Source organism: Cibotium barometz, chromosome 36 (assembly GCF_041138505.1).
Source record: "Cibotium barometz isolate CiBa-2024 chromosome 36, ASM4113850v1, whole genome shotgun sequence".
NCBI lineage: Eukaryota > Viridiplantae > Streptophyta > Polypodiopsida > Cyatheales > Cibotiaceae > Cibotium > Cibotium barometz.
Genome location: NC_141081.1, coordinates 16,691,513 through 16,711,027, shown reverse-complemented (window position 1 = coordinate 16,711,027; position 19,515 = coordinate 16,691,513). Strand labels below are relative to the sequence as shown.

General features: G+C 46.9%; 1 protein-coding gene across 2 annotated transcripts in view; it reads left to right on the top strand.

The window, feature by feature from the left end:
• The window catches only part of LOC147617539 (histone-lysine N-methyltransferase ASHR1-like), a 144,779-nt gene that overhangs the window by 21,538 nt on the left and 103,726 nt on the right, over positions 1 to 19,515 (top strand). For both annotated transcript variants that reach the window (XM_086775812.1, XM_086775811.1), the window contains exons 3-5: positions 3,176 to 3,334; positions 3,542 to 3,601; positions 3,713 to 3,839. In XM_086775812.1, the coding sequence (XP_086631938.1) occupies positions 3,176 to 3,334; positions 3,542 to 3,601; positions 3,713 to 3,839 (346 nt within the window). The remainder of the gene's footprint in view (positions 1 to 3,175; positions 3,335 to 3,541; positions 3,602 to 3,712; positions 3,840 to 19,515) is intronic.

Genomic DNA, 19,515 nt, shown 5'->3' with positions numbered 1-19,515 from the left:
CCAGAGGCTAAGGCTCCAACCCCATGAACCATGCCAGTGAGCATTGGCATACCACCAACACCTGCCTACCCAGGCCTTAGGCATGACCGCCGTCCGTGATCCGTCGATTCCAATCAATGTTCTCGACAGTAATCTTGGTCCATCACAGACCGCATAGTGAATAATTCTCTATGAACAATAATAACCCAAGTCTCACTTATATAGCGGATAATGCTGCTATAAATAATTGTCCGATCATAAATAGCTTACCTGTAATAATGGCTCTGATCTGGCGATGGTGAGGATGCCGTGGTCAGGATCCTGGTGGGCGTGGCCGACGAGCATGACATAAGATGATAGCTCTATCAGTGGTGACTCCCTAGGAGCGTGGTGGGTGCCCTGATGGCCCAATCGAGGAGGTATCAGGAGGTGTGTGGGCTGGGTTGTTGGTGCTGGTGCTAGTGCCGAAGAAATATGTCGGGGTCCTCTGTCTAGGTACATCATGGCTCGGTCTCTTGTCTGCCAAGAGGGTCTCTCTGTGTCTCTTGAGCTCAAGTAGGAACAATCCCAGGCATCTCTAATCCTCAAACTCCCTGACCCTGTGTAACGGCCCAAAACCCTCTTGGAAGAGGCAGTGATATCTCCCTCAGATCTCATAATAGACTGTACATCGGCAAATGTAGTGTTCCTCTGTCTCTGCCTCATGGTAGCATAGCTGACAAATGCGGTCATCCAAGATTTGATGCACATATCGCCCTGTCTCAATCCGCAGCTGGTGTGATGAGGTTCGGATCTGTCCAATGGCACAACGTATCCCATGTGATAGGTGTACATCCATGTACGCCGGGCGGGTGATAAAATCATGTGAGAGAGAGAGAGAGAGAGAGAGAGAGAGAGAGAGAGAGAGAGAGAGAGAGGAGACCAAGAAAGTAATATTAACGGCTACGAAAGACCCCGAGGTTCTATGAGACCGAAAGTGATACAATGGAACCATGGATATTTTGTGCCATGGAAAATTGAAAGAAATAGTAAAAAGAAAACAATCAACACTAGTGTATGTACATGTAATTAGGAGATGATCCGGTGTAGAGTAAGATATGCCATGATCAAGTAATGATGATACCTGCCTCGGCTAGAAGTGATATGATGGCAGAGAAAGAAAGAAAGATATACTAAGCGTCCAATAAAGACCCAATGGGCCTATGAGACCAAAGTGATACAATAATGTCCATGGTATATCTCATCATGGAACATGAAATAAAACAAAACAAAACAAAACTATCTCATTGGAGTGATACAAAAATGTCCATTGAAATCTCATCATGGAATACAAGGAACATGAAACATGATATACCAATAGATGATATACCACTATCCAATATATCAAGCGTGGGGCTAACGAGTATGGTTGAGTGGATCGTAGGCTGTCGTTTGGGGGGTCCAAAGGTGCCGGGTACGCTTGTGTGCACATGCTTGGTCAGAGGTAACTCTCCCGGGCGAGGTGGGTCGGCAATAGCCCCAGGTCGGTCCACGGGATACATTGTGTGGGTGTCCTCCTCTTGGGTCTAGCGAGCGGGAACCGTGCAAAGAATCCGGTGGAGAGGGACTTCGCGAAGGAGAGCGTCGGTGATGCGAATGGCGTCTCTTCCACCATCTATGTGTAGATGTAAAATGATGATTGCTGGGTTGGGATTGAAGCTCGTCCAATACAATCTTGCTTGCATCCAAAGGAGTGAAAAATCCTCCTCCAGAAAGTTTTGTCACTTTCCTTGGAATCGTCCAATACTTGCTGTGAAGCACGGCCCTTGTAGATTGAGATCCGGAATACTAGGTGCTTGAGGTGCCGACTCCATCTTGTCGAGACAGGTAGATATAGCCTCCATTTTAACTGTCTATGTGTCCATGGATGCCTTCATGCGGAGAAGCAAATCAATGGGTTGTGAATCCATGTCAAATATCAAGTGATCAAGGACTATGAAAAATGCGTTTTGGTGTTTCGAAATATATGAAAGGTTTCAAGGCGAAACGTTTCTAAAGAACCCTGAAACCTCTTGGCCAAGGAAGTTTCGGGAAAAAAAAATTCACATTTTTTTATTTTTTTATTTTTATTTTTGTTTTTCCTTGAGTAGATCCATTTGTGGTAGCAACTTGAGTCCATGGGCCCTCTCCTTCTCCTCCTTTCTTCCCCTCTTCCTCTACTTCCTCCCTTCTTTTTCTAGTCTTCTCTTCCTCCTTTTCTTCTATTCTTTACACCTCTTCTTCTCCCATCTCTTTTTCTTTCTAATCCCAATCCATATCTTCTTCGTGAATCGTCTCCTTAATCCCATAATAACAATCCCACATTCTACAATTCCTAGTTGCAACAAAAATGACAATACCTGGAATGTGTGGGATAACACCATATTCTTTCGAAACCTGCAGTTTTTAAAGCGACGGACGAAACCTTTCCAAAAAAAAACCTTCAAAACCTTGAAACGTTTCTTGTGACCATGTCAAGGATCGGGTGAGGGATTTCAGTTCTGCGTGATGAGATAAGGGTTGATGGGGCAATCAAGAGAACCCAAATATTCACTTTTTCCGATCTCGAACTTGTGCATTGTTGGAATCTAAGTGCTCTACCCTATTGGAGTAGTTACTCTTCAATGCACAACACTGGTGCCAAGAAATATTTTTTTTTGGAGGTTCTCTAAGGTCTGATACAACGTGTAGAACACTTGCACCTATGTGCTAGGGTTTTCAAGAGATAGAAACAAAAGTGCAGCAGAATCACACATCAACACACACAAGAGCTCCGTATTATGTACAAGAGAGAAGTAATACAACTGTATTTCAAGTACGAGACGTCAAATCACAATCCTGTGACCTACTGTACACTCTTGGCTAGCACTTTGCCTACAAAAAACGCTCTGTGAAGTCCGACGCTGAGTAGAGCAGATGAATATGATGATTTGGCTACCCATATATATATATATGCACCAGTGCTTCTAGTCAGCCAGTAGTATTGCTGTCGGCCACTTGTACTTGATTGCCATGTCATCAATGCCACATCACTATCGCCTCTTCATCATTGCCATGTATCAATGCCACGCGTCACCCGCAAGAGATATCTCATGTATGCCTGAATATGCTTTGATTTTTGAGGTAGTCTTTGTGAAGTCATTAGACATTATATCTGATTCATATGAAGTGAGTGCAGGAATGCGAACAAATGGCTTCTGGATTGCATAGTGAGTGCTGTCCAATACTTGGTAAAATAGGTGGCATTGCTGAACAAGCGGACTGTGATGGAGACCTGCTAAGACTAGTGCTATCACTGTCCCTAAGGAGAAACTCAGTTAATCCAGAGCACGATCAGGTTTGTAATTGGGTTCTTTGTTTAAGATTTGATTTGCTTCAAATAGGGCATATGTAGCTGTAGAGTAATGCAACATTGGTGTAATTGTAAAAAACATTTGGTCACTTCAAATACCTAAATGTTCGCTGATGTATTAATAATTCTAAGTCTGCCTGTCTGAGAGTGTTCTGACGTTTGGTTATTTACTTAAGTGATACTGATTTTCAGGTGCCAAGTGATGGTGAAGCAGGTCAAATCAAAGGGGGGATTCTACATCCTTCATTTCAGGTTAACCGTTAGATATTAACAAAAAATAGTTCAGGAATTCTAAGTTACATAAAACAAACTTTGTCAATGATCATCGGGATTATTTATTTATTTATTTTTCTTTGTGTATAGGATGCCTTGGGATTGCAAACCCATAAAGATAAAGTTTCAGCATCTTGGAAATCTTCTGTGAGAAAGGGTTGTGAAATGTTGTTCAATCAAGTGGCAAATCATATCACAAACTTCAAGAGCACTACAGGTCTTCTTTTCTCTCAAGACTTTGATGTTGTTGGAACTTGAAAAGTTGTTATGCCATAGTGATCATATAACACAGCACTAATGGTAGAAAATGTCTGGATGATCGTTTTCGTAGCGTATAGTATTGACTTATTTTGCAGCATGTAAAGGCTGTTGTTTCCAGCACTTTTTAGTTGACATCCCTGCATAACTGATGGGTTGGCGCATCTTCTCTCATGCATTGGTATCTTTTGTGACCACGCCAATGTCTGATAAAGAAGTATTTCAGGAATTTTGTAGTGTTCCATGTATTCACTACATAAACATTCACCTGACCGCTACCTGAAGGAGTTTCCCCTTTTATGTTTGAGGTTTTTTAAGAATCTGGTGTCAACAGCTTGATTTGTTTTCTACTGTCTTTTCTTGCTATCCTTGAAGTATGGGGTTGGTTCTTTGATGCTTTTACATATGGTTCTGGGGGGTTGTGGCAGAAGTCCTTATTAAGAGCAAAGACAAGCGGTGACTCATAGGGCTGTTTGAGGTGTACACTGAAAGAGTGCGTGTTGGGCGCTGGATCCAACAAGTGCACACATTGTGCAGGAGTTCTGAGTGCCAATGACACATATGGGTATGGAACTAGAATGCCTTTTTGGCATGATGGCTCAATCTTGCCAAATTTGAAATTTCTTCTTACCAGGGTCTATGGCTATTGTAGACCATTGAAATTTGTAAAATCCAGTACTTGCCATGGTTTCTGACCATTGCAGACAATTAAACAGCCCCAAGTATGTAAGTCTTGTTGCCTTTATCTTCCTGGTTTGGGTGGTTGCTTCTCTCAAACAGTACCTGTCATGACCCTGTGTTTTTCTCTGGACAGTATGCAGGTGTGCACGGGGACATGGTGGACAGTGTGAATGGCATCAGGTTGGAGTCAAAAAGTAAACCCATGTGTGGACAACCCCAAGTGTGAAGGGGGCAAAGAGATTTTGATTTGAAAAGGTTTTATAACCTTTGGTGGTCAAAAATTAATGATATAAAGGTTTTAAAACCTTGGGAGGCACCTAAGTAAAAATATAGAGGCTACTCTACTTTTGGAAGGGGGCACGCCTCTTTCTCACGTTTGCTTTTTGGGGAGGAGTCGTGCAAACCGGCTGCGTTGAGGAGAAGGGAACCACACCTGCGTGGAGAGTACCCCTATAGAACTGCTGGTCGTACAGAACAGGCAGCTGAGTACTGTACGGAACAGGCGGCTGCATGTTTACTGGCGGCTGGAAGTACAGGCAGGGCTGGCGACCAGGGTATGGGTGCTGCAGATTCAGATGCCTACTGTGCAGGCTGGTTGGCGGCTGGTTCAGGCAGTAACTGCAGGCCTGTACGGACAGTAGGTACAGTCAAGTACGGTGCAGTCCTGTACAGTTGGTACAGGCAGCGGCTGCTGTACGACAGCTGATACAGGTGGCTGCAGGTTGAGTACTGTGCGGGCAGTGCATCTCTTAGGTGGCCAGGCGTGTGCTTTTTGGAGGACGGCGTGTTTTTGCAGAAAGGAGGGGCTGGTTTCCCTGGACTCTCAGGTGGCCAGGACTGCAGAGGTACACACAGCTCTTTGAAGGCAAACTTGGATTGTAGTGTACAGCTCCTCTCACCCATAGGTGGCTATTGGGACAAAGGTGCACAAGGTGCTGATCCTCCTTGCAACAGGAATATTTTGAGACTGTTTATGAACTGTTTATGGGCTGTTTTTGTTTGGCTGCAAATTCAGCTATGTACTTGGGTTTCTGGCTGCAAGTATAGGTCACTTGGTTATGTTTCTCGGCATGGGAGTGATGCAAGCTCGCATGGCTGCGTGCTCATGGAGCAGATTGTTTTCTTCCTGCCAGAAAGGAACAGAGGGACCTAGAGCTATGGGCATCTCTATGTTGCTAGATGTTTCATGAGGGAACAGGAAACTAGATGTATGCCGTTGTTGGCACTGTTGTTGAATGGTGCCATGAATGGTTCTGTATGGAAACAAGACAGAAGTTTCAAAGGGAAACAGGCCTAAGGGTTTCATGTGGAAACAGGTCGTAGGTTTCTCGAGGAAACATGTTTTTGGGTTTCTCTAAGAGATAGGTCACATGCAGGCAGAAGGTACAGGAATGGACACATGTTTGGTACAGCCTTGCTACCGATTGGGCAGGGGACAGGGAATCCATGACAGAGATGGATAGTACCCTTGGAAGGTAGAGAGGGTTGGTACAGGTGTGTCGACTGTATGGTATGCTGTGCTGTGATGCGAGTTCTCTTTTGAGAGACAGTTTGGGAGTCTGTGTTGTGATGCAGAAGCACTGGATGTGTCAGGGTGTGATGCTGTTCATAGTGTGAGAGGCTATGGATGGTTGTGGCAGTGCTGATCATGGGAGAAAGCTTCTGTATGTATGCAGACTCAATGTGAGAGAGTCTTTCGATGTGAACAATGGCTGGATTTGTTTGTGGATGCCGAGTGGACAAGAAGCCATGATGCAGGTTCTTTGCACGCTTCAGGAGTTCTACTATGATGGCTGAGTTCCTAGCCTTATTGTAATCAAAGCTCTTATAATCAATTAAAGAAATACTGCAAGGAGTGCCACTGCGTTTTGGGGCCAATCGGTGTCCGTGTACTGTTTGCAGGAGCACTCTAGCTCCCCCTGTTTGTTTTCCTTTTCTAGGTCCTCAATGGTGTTGAAGTGTTTTATGTGCAAGTGTTTGTTTCACCGCCCGTCAAATTTTCTGAAGGCCGGTTTCAAGGTTCCGTTGCCGGGACAATCGCCAACTTTCCTAAGGGAGCGAGCTCGTGGTTGTCTCATGAGAGTCACATCAAAAGCTTCAACATGTGGAAAGTGAAAGGGAAGTGTAGGATTGTGTGTCTTTGCCTATATGAGGTGAAGAGCAAGAGCTGAAGATGAAGCTCAGGAGAAAAGACACCAAGGACAAGAAGTAGTCGGCCAGGAACAAGAAGCAATTGAAGTGGTATGGTGCAAAACATTCGACAGTTTGTCACCGGTTGTATCTTCATAGAGGCTTCATGGGTTCGGAAGACAGTTTCTTTCTATGTTTAGCAGTGGTGATCTACTATGCTTCATCGAGGACGTGTGCTTACCACTTGGGTGGAGTGCAAGCAGGTTTTAGGTGCCTGAGGATGTATCAGATGAGGCACAGACGGAAGCGGAGGAACTTGACGAGGTTCTTATTCCCGAGCAGATACTGGCACATAAGGAAAGAAAGGTACAGGGTAAAGTTTCCCGTCGCTATCCTGTGAAGTTCAAGAGCTGTTCACTGATGGATGCGAAGTGGATGGAGGAGGTTCACTGATGGATGCGAAGTGGATGGAGGAGGGTGACTTAGCAGATTCACCTCAGGATTTGCAGCTTTATCTTGATGCCTTTGAGTTGGAGTCGACTCTTGTTACGGCTCATTCAGGTTCAGTAGAGCATAGGTCTAGAGCATTGCCTGATGCTCAAGAGGGGGGTAGCACCTCGGCTCCCTTGTTACAGACAGGCTCATTTGTTATCTAGGAGTCGCTTGGTGACATCTTTGAATTCACCCGAAGGTATTGAGGCCGACAGTACATCTGCTTATGGGACTTCTATGATCTTGTGTTCTAGACACATGAGATGGTATGGTTCACAGTCGGCCGCACCTTGAACTATAACTGCAACTATGGATAACTGTATGGAGGGCATAAGTCTTGCGAGCAGTCCTAGAGTTGGTTTGGTTCATATATGGATTGAACTCTACTTGTGCATGTATGCATACACTTTTTGAGGTAGAGGTATTTTTGTATTCTGGTGCCATTGGATCCTGGTACCATTGAGAATACATTGGGAAATACTCTGGATTGTGTGGTGTGATGCATGTATATTGGTATGATACATCTTGAGTGCTTTATTATGTTCATGGATGCACCATTGGGTGTGACTCCTGCGGGATGGCCATGAGACATATGTGGGAAGTACTTAGTGGATGTAGTGTTTGGATGCATTGAGTGCTTTCATATGCTCATGTTGTACCATCAGTCGTGGGTCCTGCGGGATGGCCATGGATGTAAGGCTTGCGAGCAGCCCTTAGACTGTTACTTTAGAGTAGGTAGAGCATTTTGAGGAGCATATTGTTTGCGAATGCATATATGTGTGTCATGCGTATGTGTGCCATATGTAGAATGATGCATGGTTTTGTTTTTGGTTAACACAGTTAACATGTTTCCATTTGGTTTTAGACTTTTGCTGTAGGTTCTAAAGGAACAAGCAAGAGTGGTTTGTCACTTTGATGTGACAGTGTGGCCTATTGTGCAGGATGATTGTTTTATCATCCAGATGCATTGGAGGACCATTGTTTTTGCCATATGGGGTGTCTTTGCTCATTAGATGCCTTACTGTGCCATTGAGTGCAATCGAGGACGCTTGCCATTTTTCAAGAGGGGGGTACGTCACGACCCTGTGTTTTTCTCTGGACAGTATGCAGGTGTGCACGGGGACATGGTGGACAGTGTGAATGGCATCAGGTTGGAGTCAAAAAGTAAACCCATGTGTGGACAAACCCAAGTGTGAAGGGGGCAAAGAGATTTTGATTTGAAAAGGTTTTATAACCTTTGGTGGTCAAAAATTAATGATATAAAGGTTTTAAAACCTTGGGAGGCCCCTAAGTAAAAATATAGAGGCTACTCTACTTTTGGAAGGGGGCACGCCTCTTTCTCACGTTTGCTTTTTGGGGAGGAGGAGTACAAACCGGCTGCGTGGAGGAGAAGGGAATCACACCTGCGTGGAGAGTACCCCTATAGAACTGTTGGTCGTACAGAACAGGCGGCTGCATGTTTACTGGCGGCTGGAAGTACAGGCGGGGCTGGCGACCAGGGTATGGGTGCTGCAGGTTCAGACGCCTACTGTGTAGGTTGGCTGGCGGCTGGTTCAGGCAGTAACTGCAGGCCTGTACGGACAGTAGGTACAGTCAAGTACGTTGCAGTCCTGTACAGCTGGTACAGGCAAGTACGTTGCAGTCCTGTACAGCTGGTACAGGCAGCGGTTGCTGTACGACAGCTGATACAGGTGGCTGCAGGTTGAGTACTGTGCGGGCAGCGCATCGTATAGGCGGCAGTGCATCTCTCAGGTGGCCAGGCGTGTGCTTTTTGGAGGACGGCGTGTTTTTGCAGAAAGGAGGGGCTGGTTTCCCTGGACTCTCAGGTGGCCAGGACTGCAGAGGTACACACAGCTCTTTGAAGGCAAACTTGGATTGTAGTGTACAGCTCCTCTCACCCATAGGTGGCTATTGGGACAAAGGTGCACTAGGTGCTGATCCTCCTTGCAACAGGAATATTTTGAGACTGTTTATGAACTGTTTATGGGCTGTTTTTGTTTGGCTGCAAATTCAGCTATGTACTTGGGTTTCTGGCTGCAAGTATAGGTCACTTGGTTATGTTTCTCGGCATGGGAGTGATGCAAGCTCGCATGGCTGCGTGCTCATGGAGCAGATTGTTTTCTTCCTGCCAGAAAGGAATAGAGGGACCTAGAGCTATGGGCATCTCTATGTTGCCAGATGTTTCATGAGGGAACAGGAAACTAGATTGCTGTTGTTGGCACTGTTGTTGAATGGTGCCATGAATGGTTCTGTATGGAAACAGGACAGAAGTTTCAAAGGGAAACAAGCCTAAGGGTTTCATGTGGAAACAGGTCGTAGTTCTGAGGAAACATGTTTTTGGGTTTCTCTAAGAGATAGTCACATGCAGGCAGAAGGTACAGGAATGGACACATGTTTGGTACAGCCTTGCTACCGATTGGGCAGGGGACAGGGAATCCATGACAGAGATGGATAGTATCCTTGGAAGGTAGAGAGGGTTGGTACAGGTGTGTCGACTGTATGGTATGCTGTGCTGTGATGGGAGTTCTCTTTTGAGAGACAGTTTGGGAGTCTGTGTTGCGATGCAGAAGCACTGGGTGTGTCAGGGTCTGATGCTGTTCATAGTGTGAGAGTTGGCAGTCCTAATCATGGGAGAAAGCTTCTGTATATATGCAGACTCAATGTGAGAGAGTCTTTCGATGTGAACAATGGCTGGATTTGTTTGTGGATGCCGAGTGGACAAGAAGCCATGATGCAGGTTCTTTGCAGGCTTCAGGAGTTCTACTATGACGGCTGAGTTCCCAGCCTTATTGTAATCAAAGCTCTTATAATCGATTAAAGAAATACCGCAAGGGGCGCCACTGCGTTTTGGGGCCAATCGGTGTCCGTGTACTGTTTGTTGCTAGAGCACTCTAGCTCCCCCTGTTTGTTTTCCTTTTCTAGGTCCTCAATGGTGTTGAAGTGTTTTATGTGCGAGTGTTTGTTTTACCGCCCGTCAGATTTTCTGAAGGCCGGTTTCAGTACCACATGCAGTTGTGCAGCACATTGCCATTAATGTCTGCTTTACGGAACACTTTTAATCTGCTTCACCATGTCAGCTGCTGGTATGTTTAATTCCAACCGTCTGTTCAACAGTATTTTCAAGCATGGCTCTAGTTCTAGTGATTGCAAAACTGTTTCTGCATCAAAACGGTTTTGCTTCTTCTGTCAGTGCTTCCTCTCTGTCCCTTGGCCACTCACACCTCCCTTCGTGCTCCCAGTGCCCCACTCACTGTGTGTGCGCATGTTATCTGTAATGTTCCAGTCTTCCAAGAAGACCCTTGTGATTGGTGATGATTGATGGCCCAAAAGGGAAATCGGCAGGCAGTTATTTGGATCATGGAATTCGCCCTTCTTGGGAATAAGCATAACGAGACCACTATTAAGCCCGCTAGAGATATAGCCATCTCCAAGCCTCAGCGACCGCTTCCAAAGTTCAAGCCTCAGTGTCTCCCAAGTAAAGCCCTACTAGGACCATCAATCTGAGACGATTCCTCTGTTTTTGATAAATATAAGCGCATGGCACAGCACACCCATAGAGAATGGCTACTGCAAGAAGATAGCATTTAATTGTTAACGATCCAACGCATACAATTATGCACCTCATACTTGGCCTCCTTGGCAAGACTGATACTGCACAAAGAGGAGTAACATCCTCAGTAGTGATGAGATGAGATACACAACCCGTTCTGGTCCTTGAGCTGGCTGATGTGTAATGGGAGCGTGCGGTTCTCAAAACACTTAACTATTAACTGAATCAAACACACAGTTACCATAAATGAAACGTCACGAAACCAACACCAACACCTCTGGGGGCAAAGATGGGTTGAGCCCCCCTTAGGTATTTTATTACCAAAGTAGTATTTGTATGTACATGCTTGTCAGCGGATCACCAGATTTCTAGCTGCAACCTTGAAATGAAACAATGGTCAAACAAGAATGTCGATGCAGCAGTTTTGGTGGGAATTTTTACTGGCTAACTTCCGGGAAATAGAGTCCTCATCACAGGCGTATCCATGCGAAGAGGAAGTATCTCTCCCTCTTGAGGATACCCTAGTTCTCTTCAAGTTTTCATGGGATTGTGAAATGGACAACCTGATATTGCAAAGCTCTAGGTTACAAGCTTATCCGTCCTTGGGTAAACTCTTCTTCAGCGTGGATAGCGTGGTTCTCCACAAGAAAGCTTTCAAGGTCTTCAAACAAGCTTCTGGATCAGGTTGACCAGCATATAGCTCATCTCCTGCATGTATACAAGTGGTGCAACTATTCCGGGCAGCTTCAATCATAAACAGAACACTAAGACAACCCACAGATCTGATTATATGGCTGTAAATGAGTACTCACTCAGCGCTCAAGCAGCCCATGTCTTTCATTTTCAGCTGGTACAACCAATATGCAGCCGCTATCCCTGATTCGCCCGTCTCCAAAAGCCTCCAAGAGCCTTCAATAGTCCTCCAAGTCTTCAAAAGTCTTCAATGAAACCTATTAAAGCCATCTAATTTTTAAAGTGTTCCTAAACCTTAAAGTCTTCAAAAAAGAATTCAATGGGTTTCAAAGTGTACTTCAATGGCCTTCAAAGAGCTTTAATGGTTTCCAATCAAAGAGCTGTCCAAAGTGCAAAGACAGCCCTAAACGCAACGGGAATCTCCAATTTTTGAAAACAACTTCCAACTTGTAGCGAAGGCTTGGGCCAGCTCTCCAATCAGATGAACAGCCTCCAAAAGAGTAGATGGTTGTCAAATCAGCCCCTAGCAGCAACAAGCATCAAAGGGGTTCAGTCTGCCCACCAAGATGGGGCTGTTCAGCCAGATACAGCTGTCGTACAGCTGGCAACCATACAGTTTGCATGGGCAATAAGAAAAGCCGTACAGCTGCTGGCAGGATAGCGTATAACATGGGTGCAAGAGAGCTGGCTGTATACCAGGTGTGGATCATGTAGAAGCTGGGCGTACGGTACCGATGGTGCAGGAAAGAAGGCCTTGCAATGATGGATACAACACTCCACAATGGTAAATGGAGCAAAACGATCAAGCGCTTGAAGAGGGGAGATCTGGTCAACCCGTCATTGGCCACCCACACCCATGCCAAGGGTGCTGCCAAGTGTTGGGCAGCCACTTGGCAGGGCTGCCCACACACTTTGTGGGTGCCCATGGGTGTGTTGCTACACGTCTTCTAAAAAGGAAAGAGGCCCAAACTGATGTGCCCACTTTCTCTTATAAATGGGCTTCCTGAATTTATAAGTTGTCCACCCTCATTTGAATGTAATGTGTACATACCATGTCCACATTAGCCATAAAACCTTTATAATGAATAAAGGGTGTAGGTTTTATACATAACACATGCAAAACCCATAGAAATCATTTTTTAGGCCTCAAATAGGTCCAAGCACATGTGATACACGTCCATGGGGGTCCCTAGGCATCCCCATGTAGACATCTATGTCATGGGCAGTGGTGTGTGAACACTCTAGGACTAGTTGGGCACTATTTCCCTCTTTAGGAGGTTTTTTCCTGGTGTGCATGTGAACACCCTCTTAACACTTATCCTTTGTGTGTACTTATCTTTTGTACCTTGTACCACTCATTTGACTTGGTAATCATCATTTAGTGCGCCTCTTACTCTTCCACTCTGTTTGAGCTGTAGTGTGAGTGTCTTGCTGCTGGTAACCCTAACCTGCAAGTTCCAACATTTGGTATCAGAGCTCCAGGTTGATTTTTCCCCGAATGTTTTTCCCATCTGTACATTCTCCTCTGCCATACAACCCCTACACGCACGACACTCATACCTATTCGTACATGTGCGTGACATCTGTACCTACACGTACGTCCCCAATGCGACCTCCCCTCCCACCCCCTTTTACAGTCGTTGTGCTTGTCGTTCATACTGTTTGTATTGACAGTTGTACCTGCACCCGACTGTACCTGCTCATACACGTGTACTTGCCTCTTGTACTTGTTGCTGTGCTGGCTATCTGGACTGCCTTGTGTACAGCAGTGCCAAAACCCGCCATTGCCTGCGCTGCCTTGTAGCACAGTCAGCTCCGCTGCCGTACAGTGAAGTGCCTGCCACTGCCAGCACTGCGCCATCATTGCCATCACCCCGCCTTCTACTGACCTCAGTCATCACCGCTGTCATCTCTGTACCTGTGTACATGCAGATTTGCAGAGCAAAAATTAATTTGGGGTTTTTCTGATTTTTGGGGAAAATCGAGTAATTGAACCGCCATTGGTGCATACAATTTGGGCCTTCCGACCAAGCGCGCAATGAGGCTTGCATGGCCTATTTGAAGAAGCAGCTTGACTTGTTGATGAGTATAGATGAGGGTGGCTCAATGGATGAGTATTTGACGAAGGTGAAAGACCTTCGAGAGCAACTTGTCAACATTGATGAAATCATTCCGGACAGCTCTCTAATCACTACTATTCTCAATGCGTTACATGGCATGTATCAAGGTTTTGCCACTACACTCAGGTTATTGATGAAGGGCAATCCCAACTCATTCTCATTTGATGAGTTGGTGTCTTTACTCTTGCAAGAAAAGCAATCTAGGGTGAATAGGTTTGGCATAAAGCATGGGGATCAAGCATTTGCTACCCAAGGAAAAATCAAAGGCAAATCATTTGTTACCAATGGCACTGCCTCTTCTGATGACATTGGTGATAGTGAGAAGCCCAAGAAGAAGGGAAATGTAACTACTATGTCACTACATTAATGAATGCACGAAGAGGCTTGCAAAAGAGAAAGAGAAGAAAGACTCAGGTACGTCTGTGGTGCATTGTAAACCTGTGTCTACACCAGTTGAGACAGGTGCTAGGCTTAGCACTCAGGACTTTGGAGAGCCTTTTGTTGAGATACTATATTAGCAGGGTGTTGGATGCTTGATCTCCTTATGCAACAGGAGGTCAGGAGGTTAGACATTCAGTATGGGGTGTCTCAGTTGAGTAGATTTATGCATTGTCTAGGTACCAGGCATTGGCAGGTTGTCAAAGGGGTTTTCCGTTACTTAGAGGGCACCCAGTTCCTTAGATTGTTCTATTTCAGGGGGGTGAGTCACAACTGCATGTCTTGAGTTATTCAAACTAGGCAGGATGTTACGACACCAGAGTGTCCACTAACGGATTTTGCTTTTTCCTTGTGGTTCATGCATATCATGGCTTAAGAAGAAACAACTGAGAGTGGCCACATCTAATTGTGAGGTTGAGTATAGGCAACATTTACAGCTACCATTGAGTGTGTATGGCTCAGATGCCTTTTAGCAGATCTTAGCGTTGAACAATAGTCCTCCACTCCTATCTACACCGACTCTCAGAGAGCGCATTCGTAGTTGTGAGGATGTAAGGGTCCCCTCCTAAAAAGGGGAAACCTTAAGATAGTCTACTTAGTCTAACAAAAGAAAAATTTTCTACTCGTCGACACCTCGACCATGTAAAGATGCGAGGATACGACTAATAGGTAAGACCTAGTTCTATCTTGCAAGGGGAGCGTGGTCTCCTAAATGACTCTTAAAATCAAATCACCCATAGAGTGATTGACCTTAACGTGGGAAACCTCTATTCTTGATTCCTAGAAACAACGGTTTTTTCCCCATCTACGTGAGGCACAGCTGTTGGCCTAATCCTCTAGAGTAGGGTTGCCAAGGGACCTACTTACCTAACGTAGAACTTTCAATTAATTTTGTTGGAAAGCTACATGACTAATCAGGTCCACCCGTTCATAGGATGGTGCCGTCAGGGCATTCCATCCTCCCACTTTCCACCCAACTCACGCGCCAATTTTGTTTTCTAATTAGTCCTACCATGCTGTGCGACATAGTGTTCGTTAAAACAACCACTTAACAATGATACAAGAATACTAGAAAACAAGGGATTTAATTAAAATAAAATACAGTGTTCAAATCTATCCATAGCTAGATGAAGGCTTATTTTATTCCATCGATAATCTAGAATTTGGTCTTCTAGTTGCCATAGATGAGGCAATCCCTACGGGACCATACACCTCGTCCTTGACAAGCCGGCGAGGACTCAAGCTGGCTTGTCGCCGTCTCAGGCTCCGTCACTTGATCCTTTTGCTTCTCGGAGAGATGTCTACGTGCTAGGGTGGGCTTATTCACCACACTAGCCTGGGTCCACAGAACTAGGCAACATTCATAACTCTCGCCCAAACCGGCGAGTTTCAACTTCCCAATGGTAGGAGGGATACCTTGGGCCAACTCAACATAAAACTCACTCGTGGGAACCACCCATAGTCACAAGGGACGGGGGACGGTGACGGGGGACGGGGACGGGGACGGGACGGGACGGGACGGGGGACGGCCATAAGTAGGGAACGTGTAAATTTGTGCTCATTTTGATGTACTTCCAAAGTAGAATAAGTGTAGAGTAGAAAAATTATAAAAAAAAAGTATTTCTTGAGTGCCGTTCCCTCCTCCGTTCCCTAAAATGGTAAGCTTTTGAGTCATATTAATAATTAAGTAGATACAAAATGAGTCATGACTCAAGAGTCAGGAGTCAGGACTAAGCCTTAAGGAGGCAGAATACATGGACGGACTCGAATGAGTCAATGACAAAAAAGTGCTGAAGACTAGAGGCTAGAGGCTAGAGCTAAGTAGTAAGGCCCATGAATCATGATCCATGAATGTTCATCCACGTGAAGTGCTCGCCTCATGGTCATGGGTAGCTTGTGCCAAAGAAGCATCAAGCTCATCCTCAGTCTCATCCTCACTGGCATGCTGCTCCTGCATCTCATCCTCTTGTTGCTCTTCTTGTTGACTCATCTCCCACTTGGTGAAGGAATCTGCCTTCTTGGTCACGCTCTTGCAAAGCATTCGCAAGTTCGTGCTGACGAAGACAAGGTCATTGGCACGCTCTACCCCGAGTCGGTTCCTCTTCCTAGAGGCAATGTGGCTGTATGTACTCCAAAGTTGCTCCAAGCAAGAGGAGCTGACGGCCTGGCTAAGTATGTGGATGGCAAGCTGCTGCAGCTCCGGTCCATCTGAACCAAAGTCCTCCCACCATAGAGCAGCACCAACTTTGGAGTGGTCAACCTGTGCATCATGACAGCCATAGGAGCCATGAAATGACCTGTACATCGAAAGCTGGTCCCTGATCTTGTGCCTAACCGATGCATCAGGCACAAGATGATCCAAGATGATCCTCCATCCAGCGCTCACCTCCCGGTCGCTCTTCTGCTTGTTGCCTTGGAATTCTGGGTCCACCACATAAGCTGCTGCATGCAATGGAGAGTAGTAGGAATTCCACCTTCCTAGACACAAGGCATGGATCTCCTCATATCTGTCTTCGTCAGGCACGAAGTCTTTCAACTTCTCTATCATGCGATCCATGGCCTCGTAGACCTTGCCTATGCATGGTTGCATAGCGTCTACAATCCTCAATAGGAGGACTATGGGCCTCACCATAGCATCTGTGGTCTTCACACGCTCCCACCAAGAGGCGTCATCCGCCCGTAGCCTACACTCCTGGCCAGTGTTTGTATGGGACTCTTGCATGGCGACAAACTTGTCGCTAAGGAAAAGCCCCCTCAAAGCACCGCTACAATCCTTCAACCGGCCCAACATGAGAAAGTTGTAGGCAAACCGAGTGTCGGAATATTTGAGGAGAGAGAGACAGGACCTCTTGTTGAACTCATGCCGAAGTCTTTGGTGGTTGAGGACAAAGGAGACCATGGTGTTGGCCTCCTCAATGAGCGGGCTGATCCATGGTAATGCCCCGATGTCCTTGAGGAGGTTGTTTAGGCAATGAGCCATACAAAAGGACACCGTGACATGTCCATACATACCGTGGAGAATAGCTCCCACCGCCCTATTGGAAGACCCCCCATCCGCAACAAAGCCACTACATGTTCGGGGCCAACGATCTCCATGGTGGTAGCCCACTCCGCCGCAAGCACATCCGCGCTCTTCCCAGTGCCGGATGCATCATGAGATGAGATGAAGTACATCTCTCCGCGGGAATATGCAACCATGCGGTGAATACTCCTCTTGCGGGTGTCACCACATCCATCCACAATGAGGGAGACTCCGTTCCTCTCCCATTGCCGCTTTGTGTTGTTGGCCGCTTGCTCTACAATGCGCTTCTCCTTCTCGAGCAATGTAGTGCGCAAGCTCTTGGATGAGGGGGCGTATAGGTTGAGCCATACTCCCCAGTCTTCTTAACCATGACCTTGAAGTATTCCGACCTATTCAAGAAAGTAATTTACTAATGAGAAGGGGACTAGGATGATGAAAACATGAATGATGAATTGGCAATGATCGATTGCACTTACCTAGCCGCTTGAAAGGCAATGTGGTCGTGGAAGAAGAAGCAGGCCACCGCCATATCCACCTCCTCCTTCAACTTGGGGTTCCAATTCTCCCCAAGTGTAGATTGTCGCCGTGGGCCACGTAATGATTGAGAGGCCGTGGAGATGGAGGGTGCCGGCGTCGTGGAGGGAGTAACATTCCGACTTGATGGTGAAGGTGATGGTGTGCATGATCCCGATCCACCACATGACTCCATTGTAGAGGCTTGAGTTTCTCTCCCCATCATCGCGGGATCCACGGCCACTCGTGGTGTCCTTCTTGTCGCTTCGACTGCTTCGTAGACACTAAGCTTGTCAAGAAGTTCCCGTCTCTTCTCGGGCATGACATTCGTGCAAAACCTCACCTCATGCCCACTCTCATGCAAGAGGTGGGCTCGCACTTTGTCGGCGCCACCCGTTTGCCGGTACGGGCAAAGCTTGCATACCCATGGCCAAGAACCGCCTCCATGAACGGATGTGGTGTAGTTAACCTCCTCCCACCATGTCCATCCCGTTGTCCTTCTACGAGAAGCCCCGGCACGTGAGGAGGATGCCATGGTTGAAGATGGCTTGACTCTTGAGCCTTGAGGAATGAGAGAGAGAAAAAGAGAGAGAGAGAGAGAGAGAGCCTAGAGGCTAGAGCCTAGACTCTAGAGGCTTGGAAGTTGGAAGACTCAAGAGGCTTGAAAGTTGAGGGAGAGGTGAACCATGAGAGAGAGAGAGAGAGAGAGAGAGAGGCCTAGAGCCTAGAGTCTTGGAAGTTGGAAGACTCAAGAGGCTAGAGAGAGAGAGAGAGAGAGAGAGAGAGAGAGAGAGTCTAGATTCTAGAATCTAGAATCTAGGGCGGCGGCCCGCGGGCCTTGTGTGAGAGCCTAGAGGCTTGGAAGTTGGAAGCTAGAAGAAGCTTGAGCCTTGAGAGTTGTGTGTGCTTGTAGCCTTGTAGAGGCTTGTTCTTATATAGATAGGCAAGAGAGAGAGAGAGAGGAAAGCTTAAGGGCAAGAGAGAGAGAGAGAGGGCCAAGTCTCAAAGGCTCAAGGGCCAAGGCCCAAGGCCAAGCCAACAGCCATAAACGGCTAGAAACGGGAACCGCAACGGCCAAAAATGGCGAGCGCAACGGCAAAAAACGGCGAGCAACGGCTCTCTGTCGTCCCCTCACAAAGCCGTCCCCGATCGGCGTCCCCGTCCCTGCGCCGTCCCCTGTGAGAAATGTGCTGTGGGGGATGTCTGTCTGTCCCCGTCGCTGTTCCTTCCCGATTCGCCGTCCCCGCGTTCCAAGCAGCCGTCCCCTCCGTCCCCTGTGACTATGGAACCACCTCTAAGAGCCAAAGTGTGCTTAAGTCTCTGCAAAGGGGGGCTGGGGGGGGAGGGAGGCAAAAGGTAAGAGTGTCCTTAAGCTGGGGGCAAGGCTGGAAAGTGAACTAGAGGGGAAGAGAAGGAGAGTTTCCCCTTAAGTCTATTCACACGTGCGCTGGGGGGGGGGGGGGGGAGGGGCGTGGGGGTGGGGTGGGGGAGTGTAGAACACCCCCTCTACAAGACAAGGGCTGGTTGATGGAAGAAATTATGCAGAGCCTACTTGTTGGCTGAAAAGGGCTTGTTGGGAGATGGGTTGTAAAGGGCTGTCGGGTACAGTCTTTGCTCAAAGTGTCGGGTGTCGGCCATGGAGGGATACTGAAGGTTTATATAGGGACTGGTACGGGTACGAGTGTAGGGAAAGAGAGCAAAGTGGGGCCCAAAGGACGGTGTACGGTGAAAGTATATTGGTTTGTGACTGCATGAGTCTGGGAAAAGGGGTGGTGCTTGTACGCGGGCCAAAGGTGGGGTACATATGTACCTTCCGGGCCAGTGGTTGCATGGGTATCGACGTGGTGGCCAATGGGGACCATATGCTAGGGCGGTCGGCCTTTGGTCCTTACACAGTCGTTGTATGGGTGCTCGGGTATGTGTATGGTATCTTTTGGGGACGGGGATCCCTTTTTGGGACGTCGGCCTCGATATGCATGCTAGTGTGCGCTGCGAC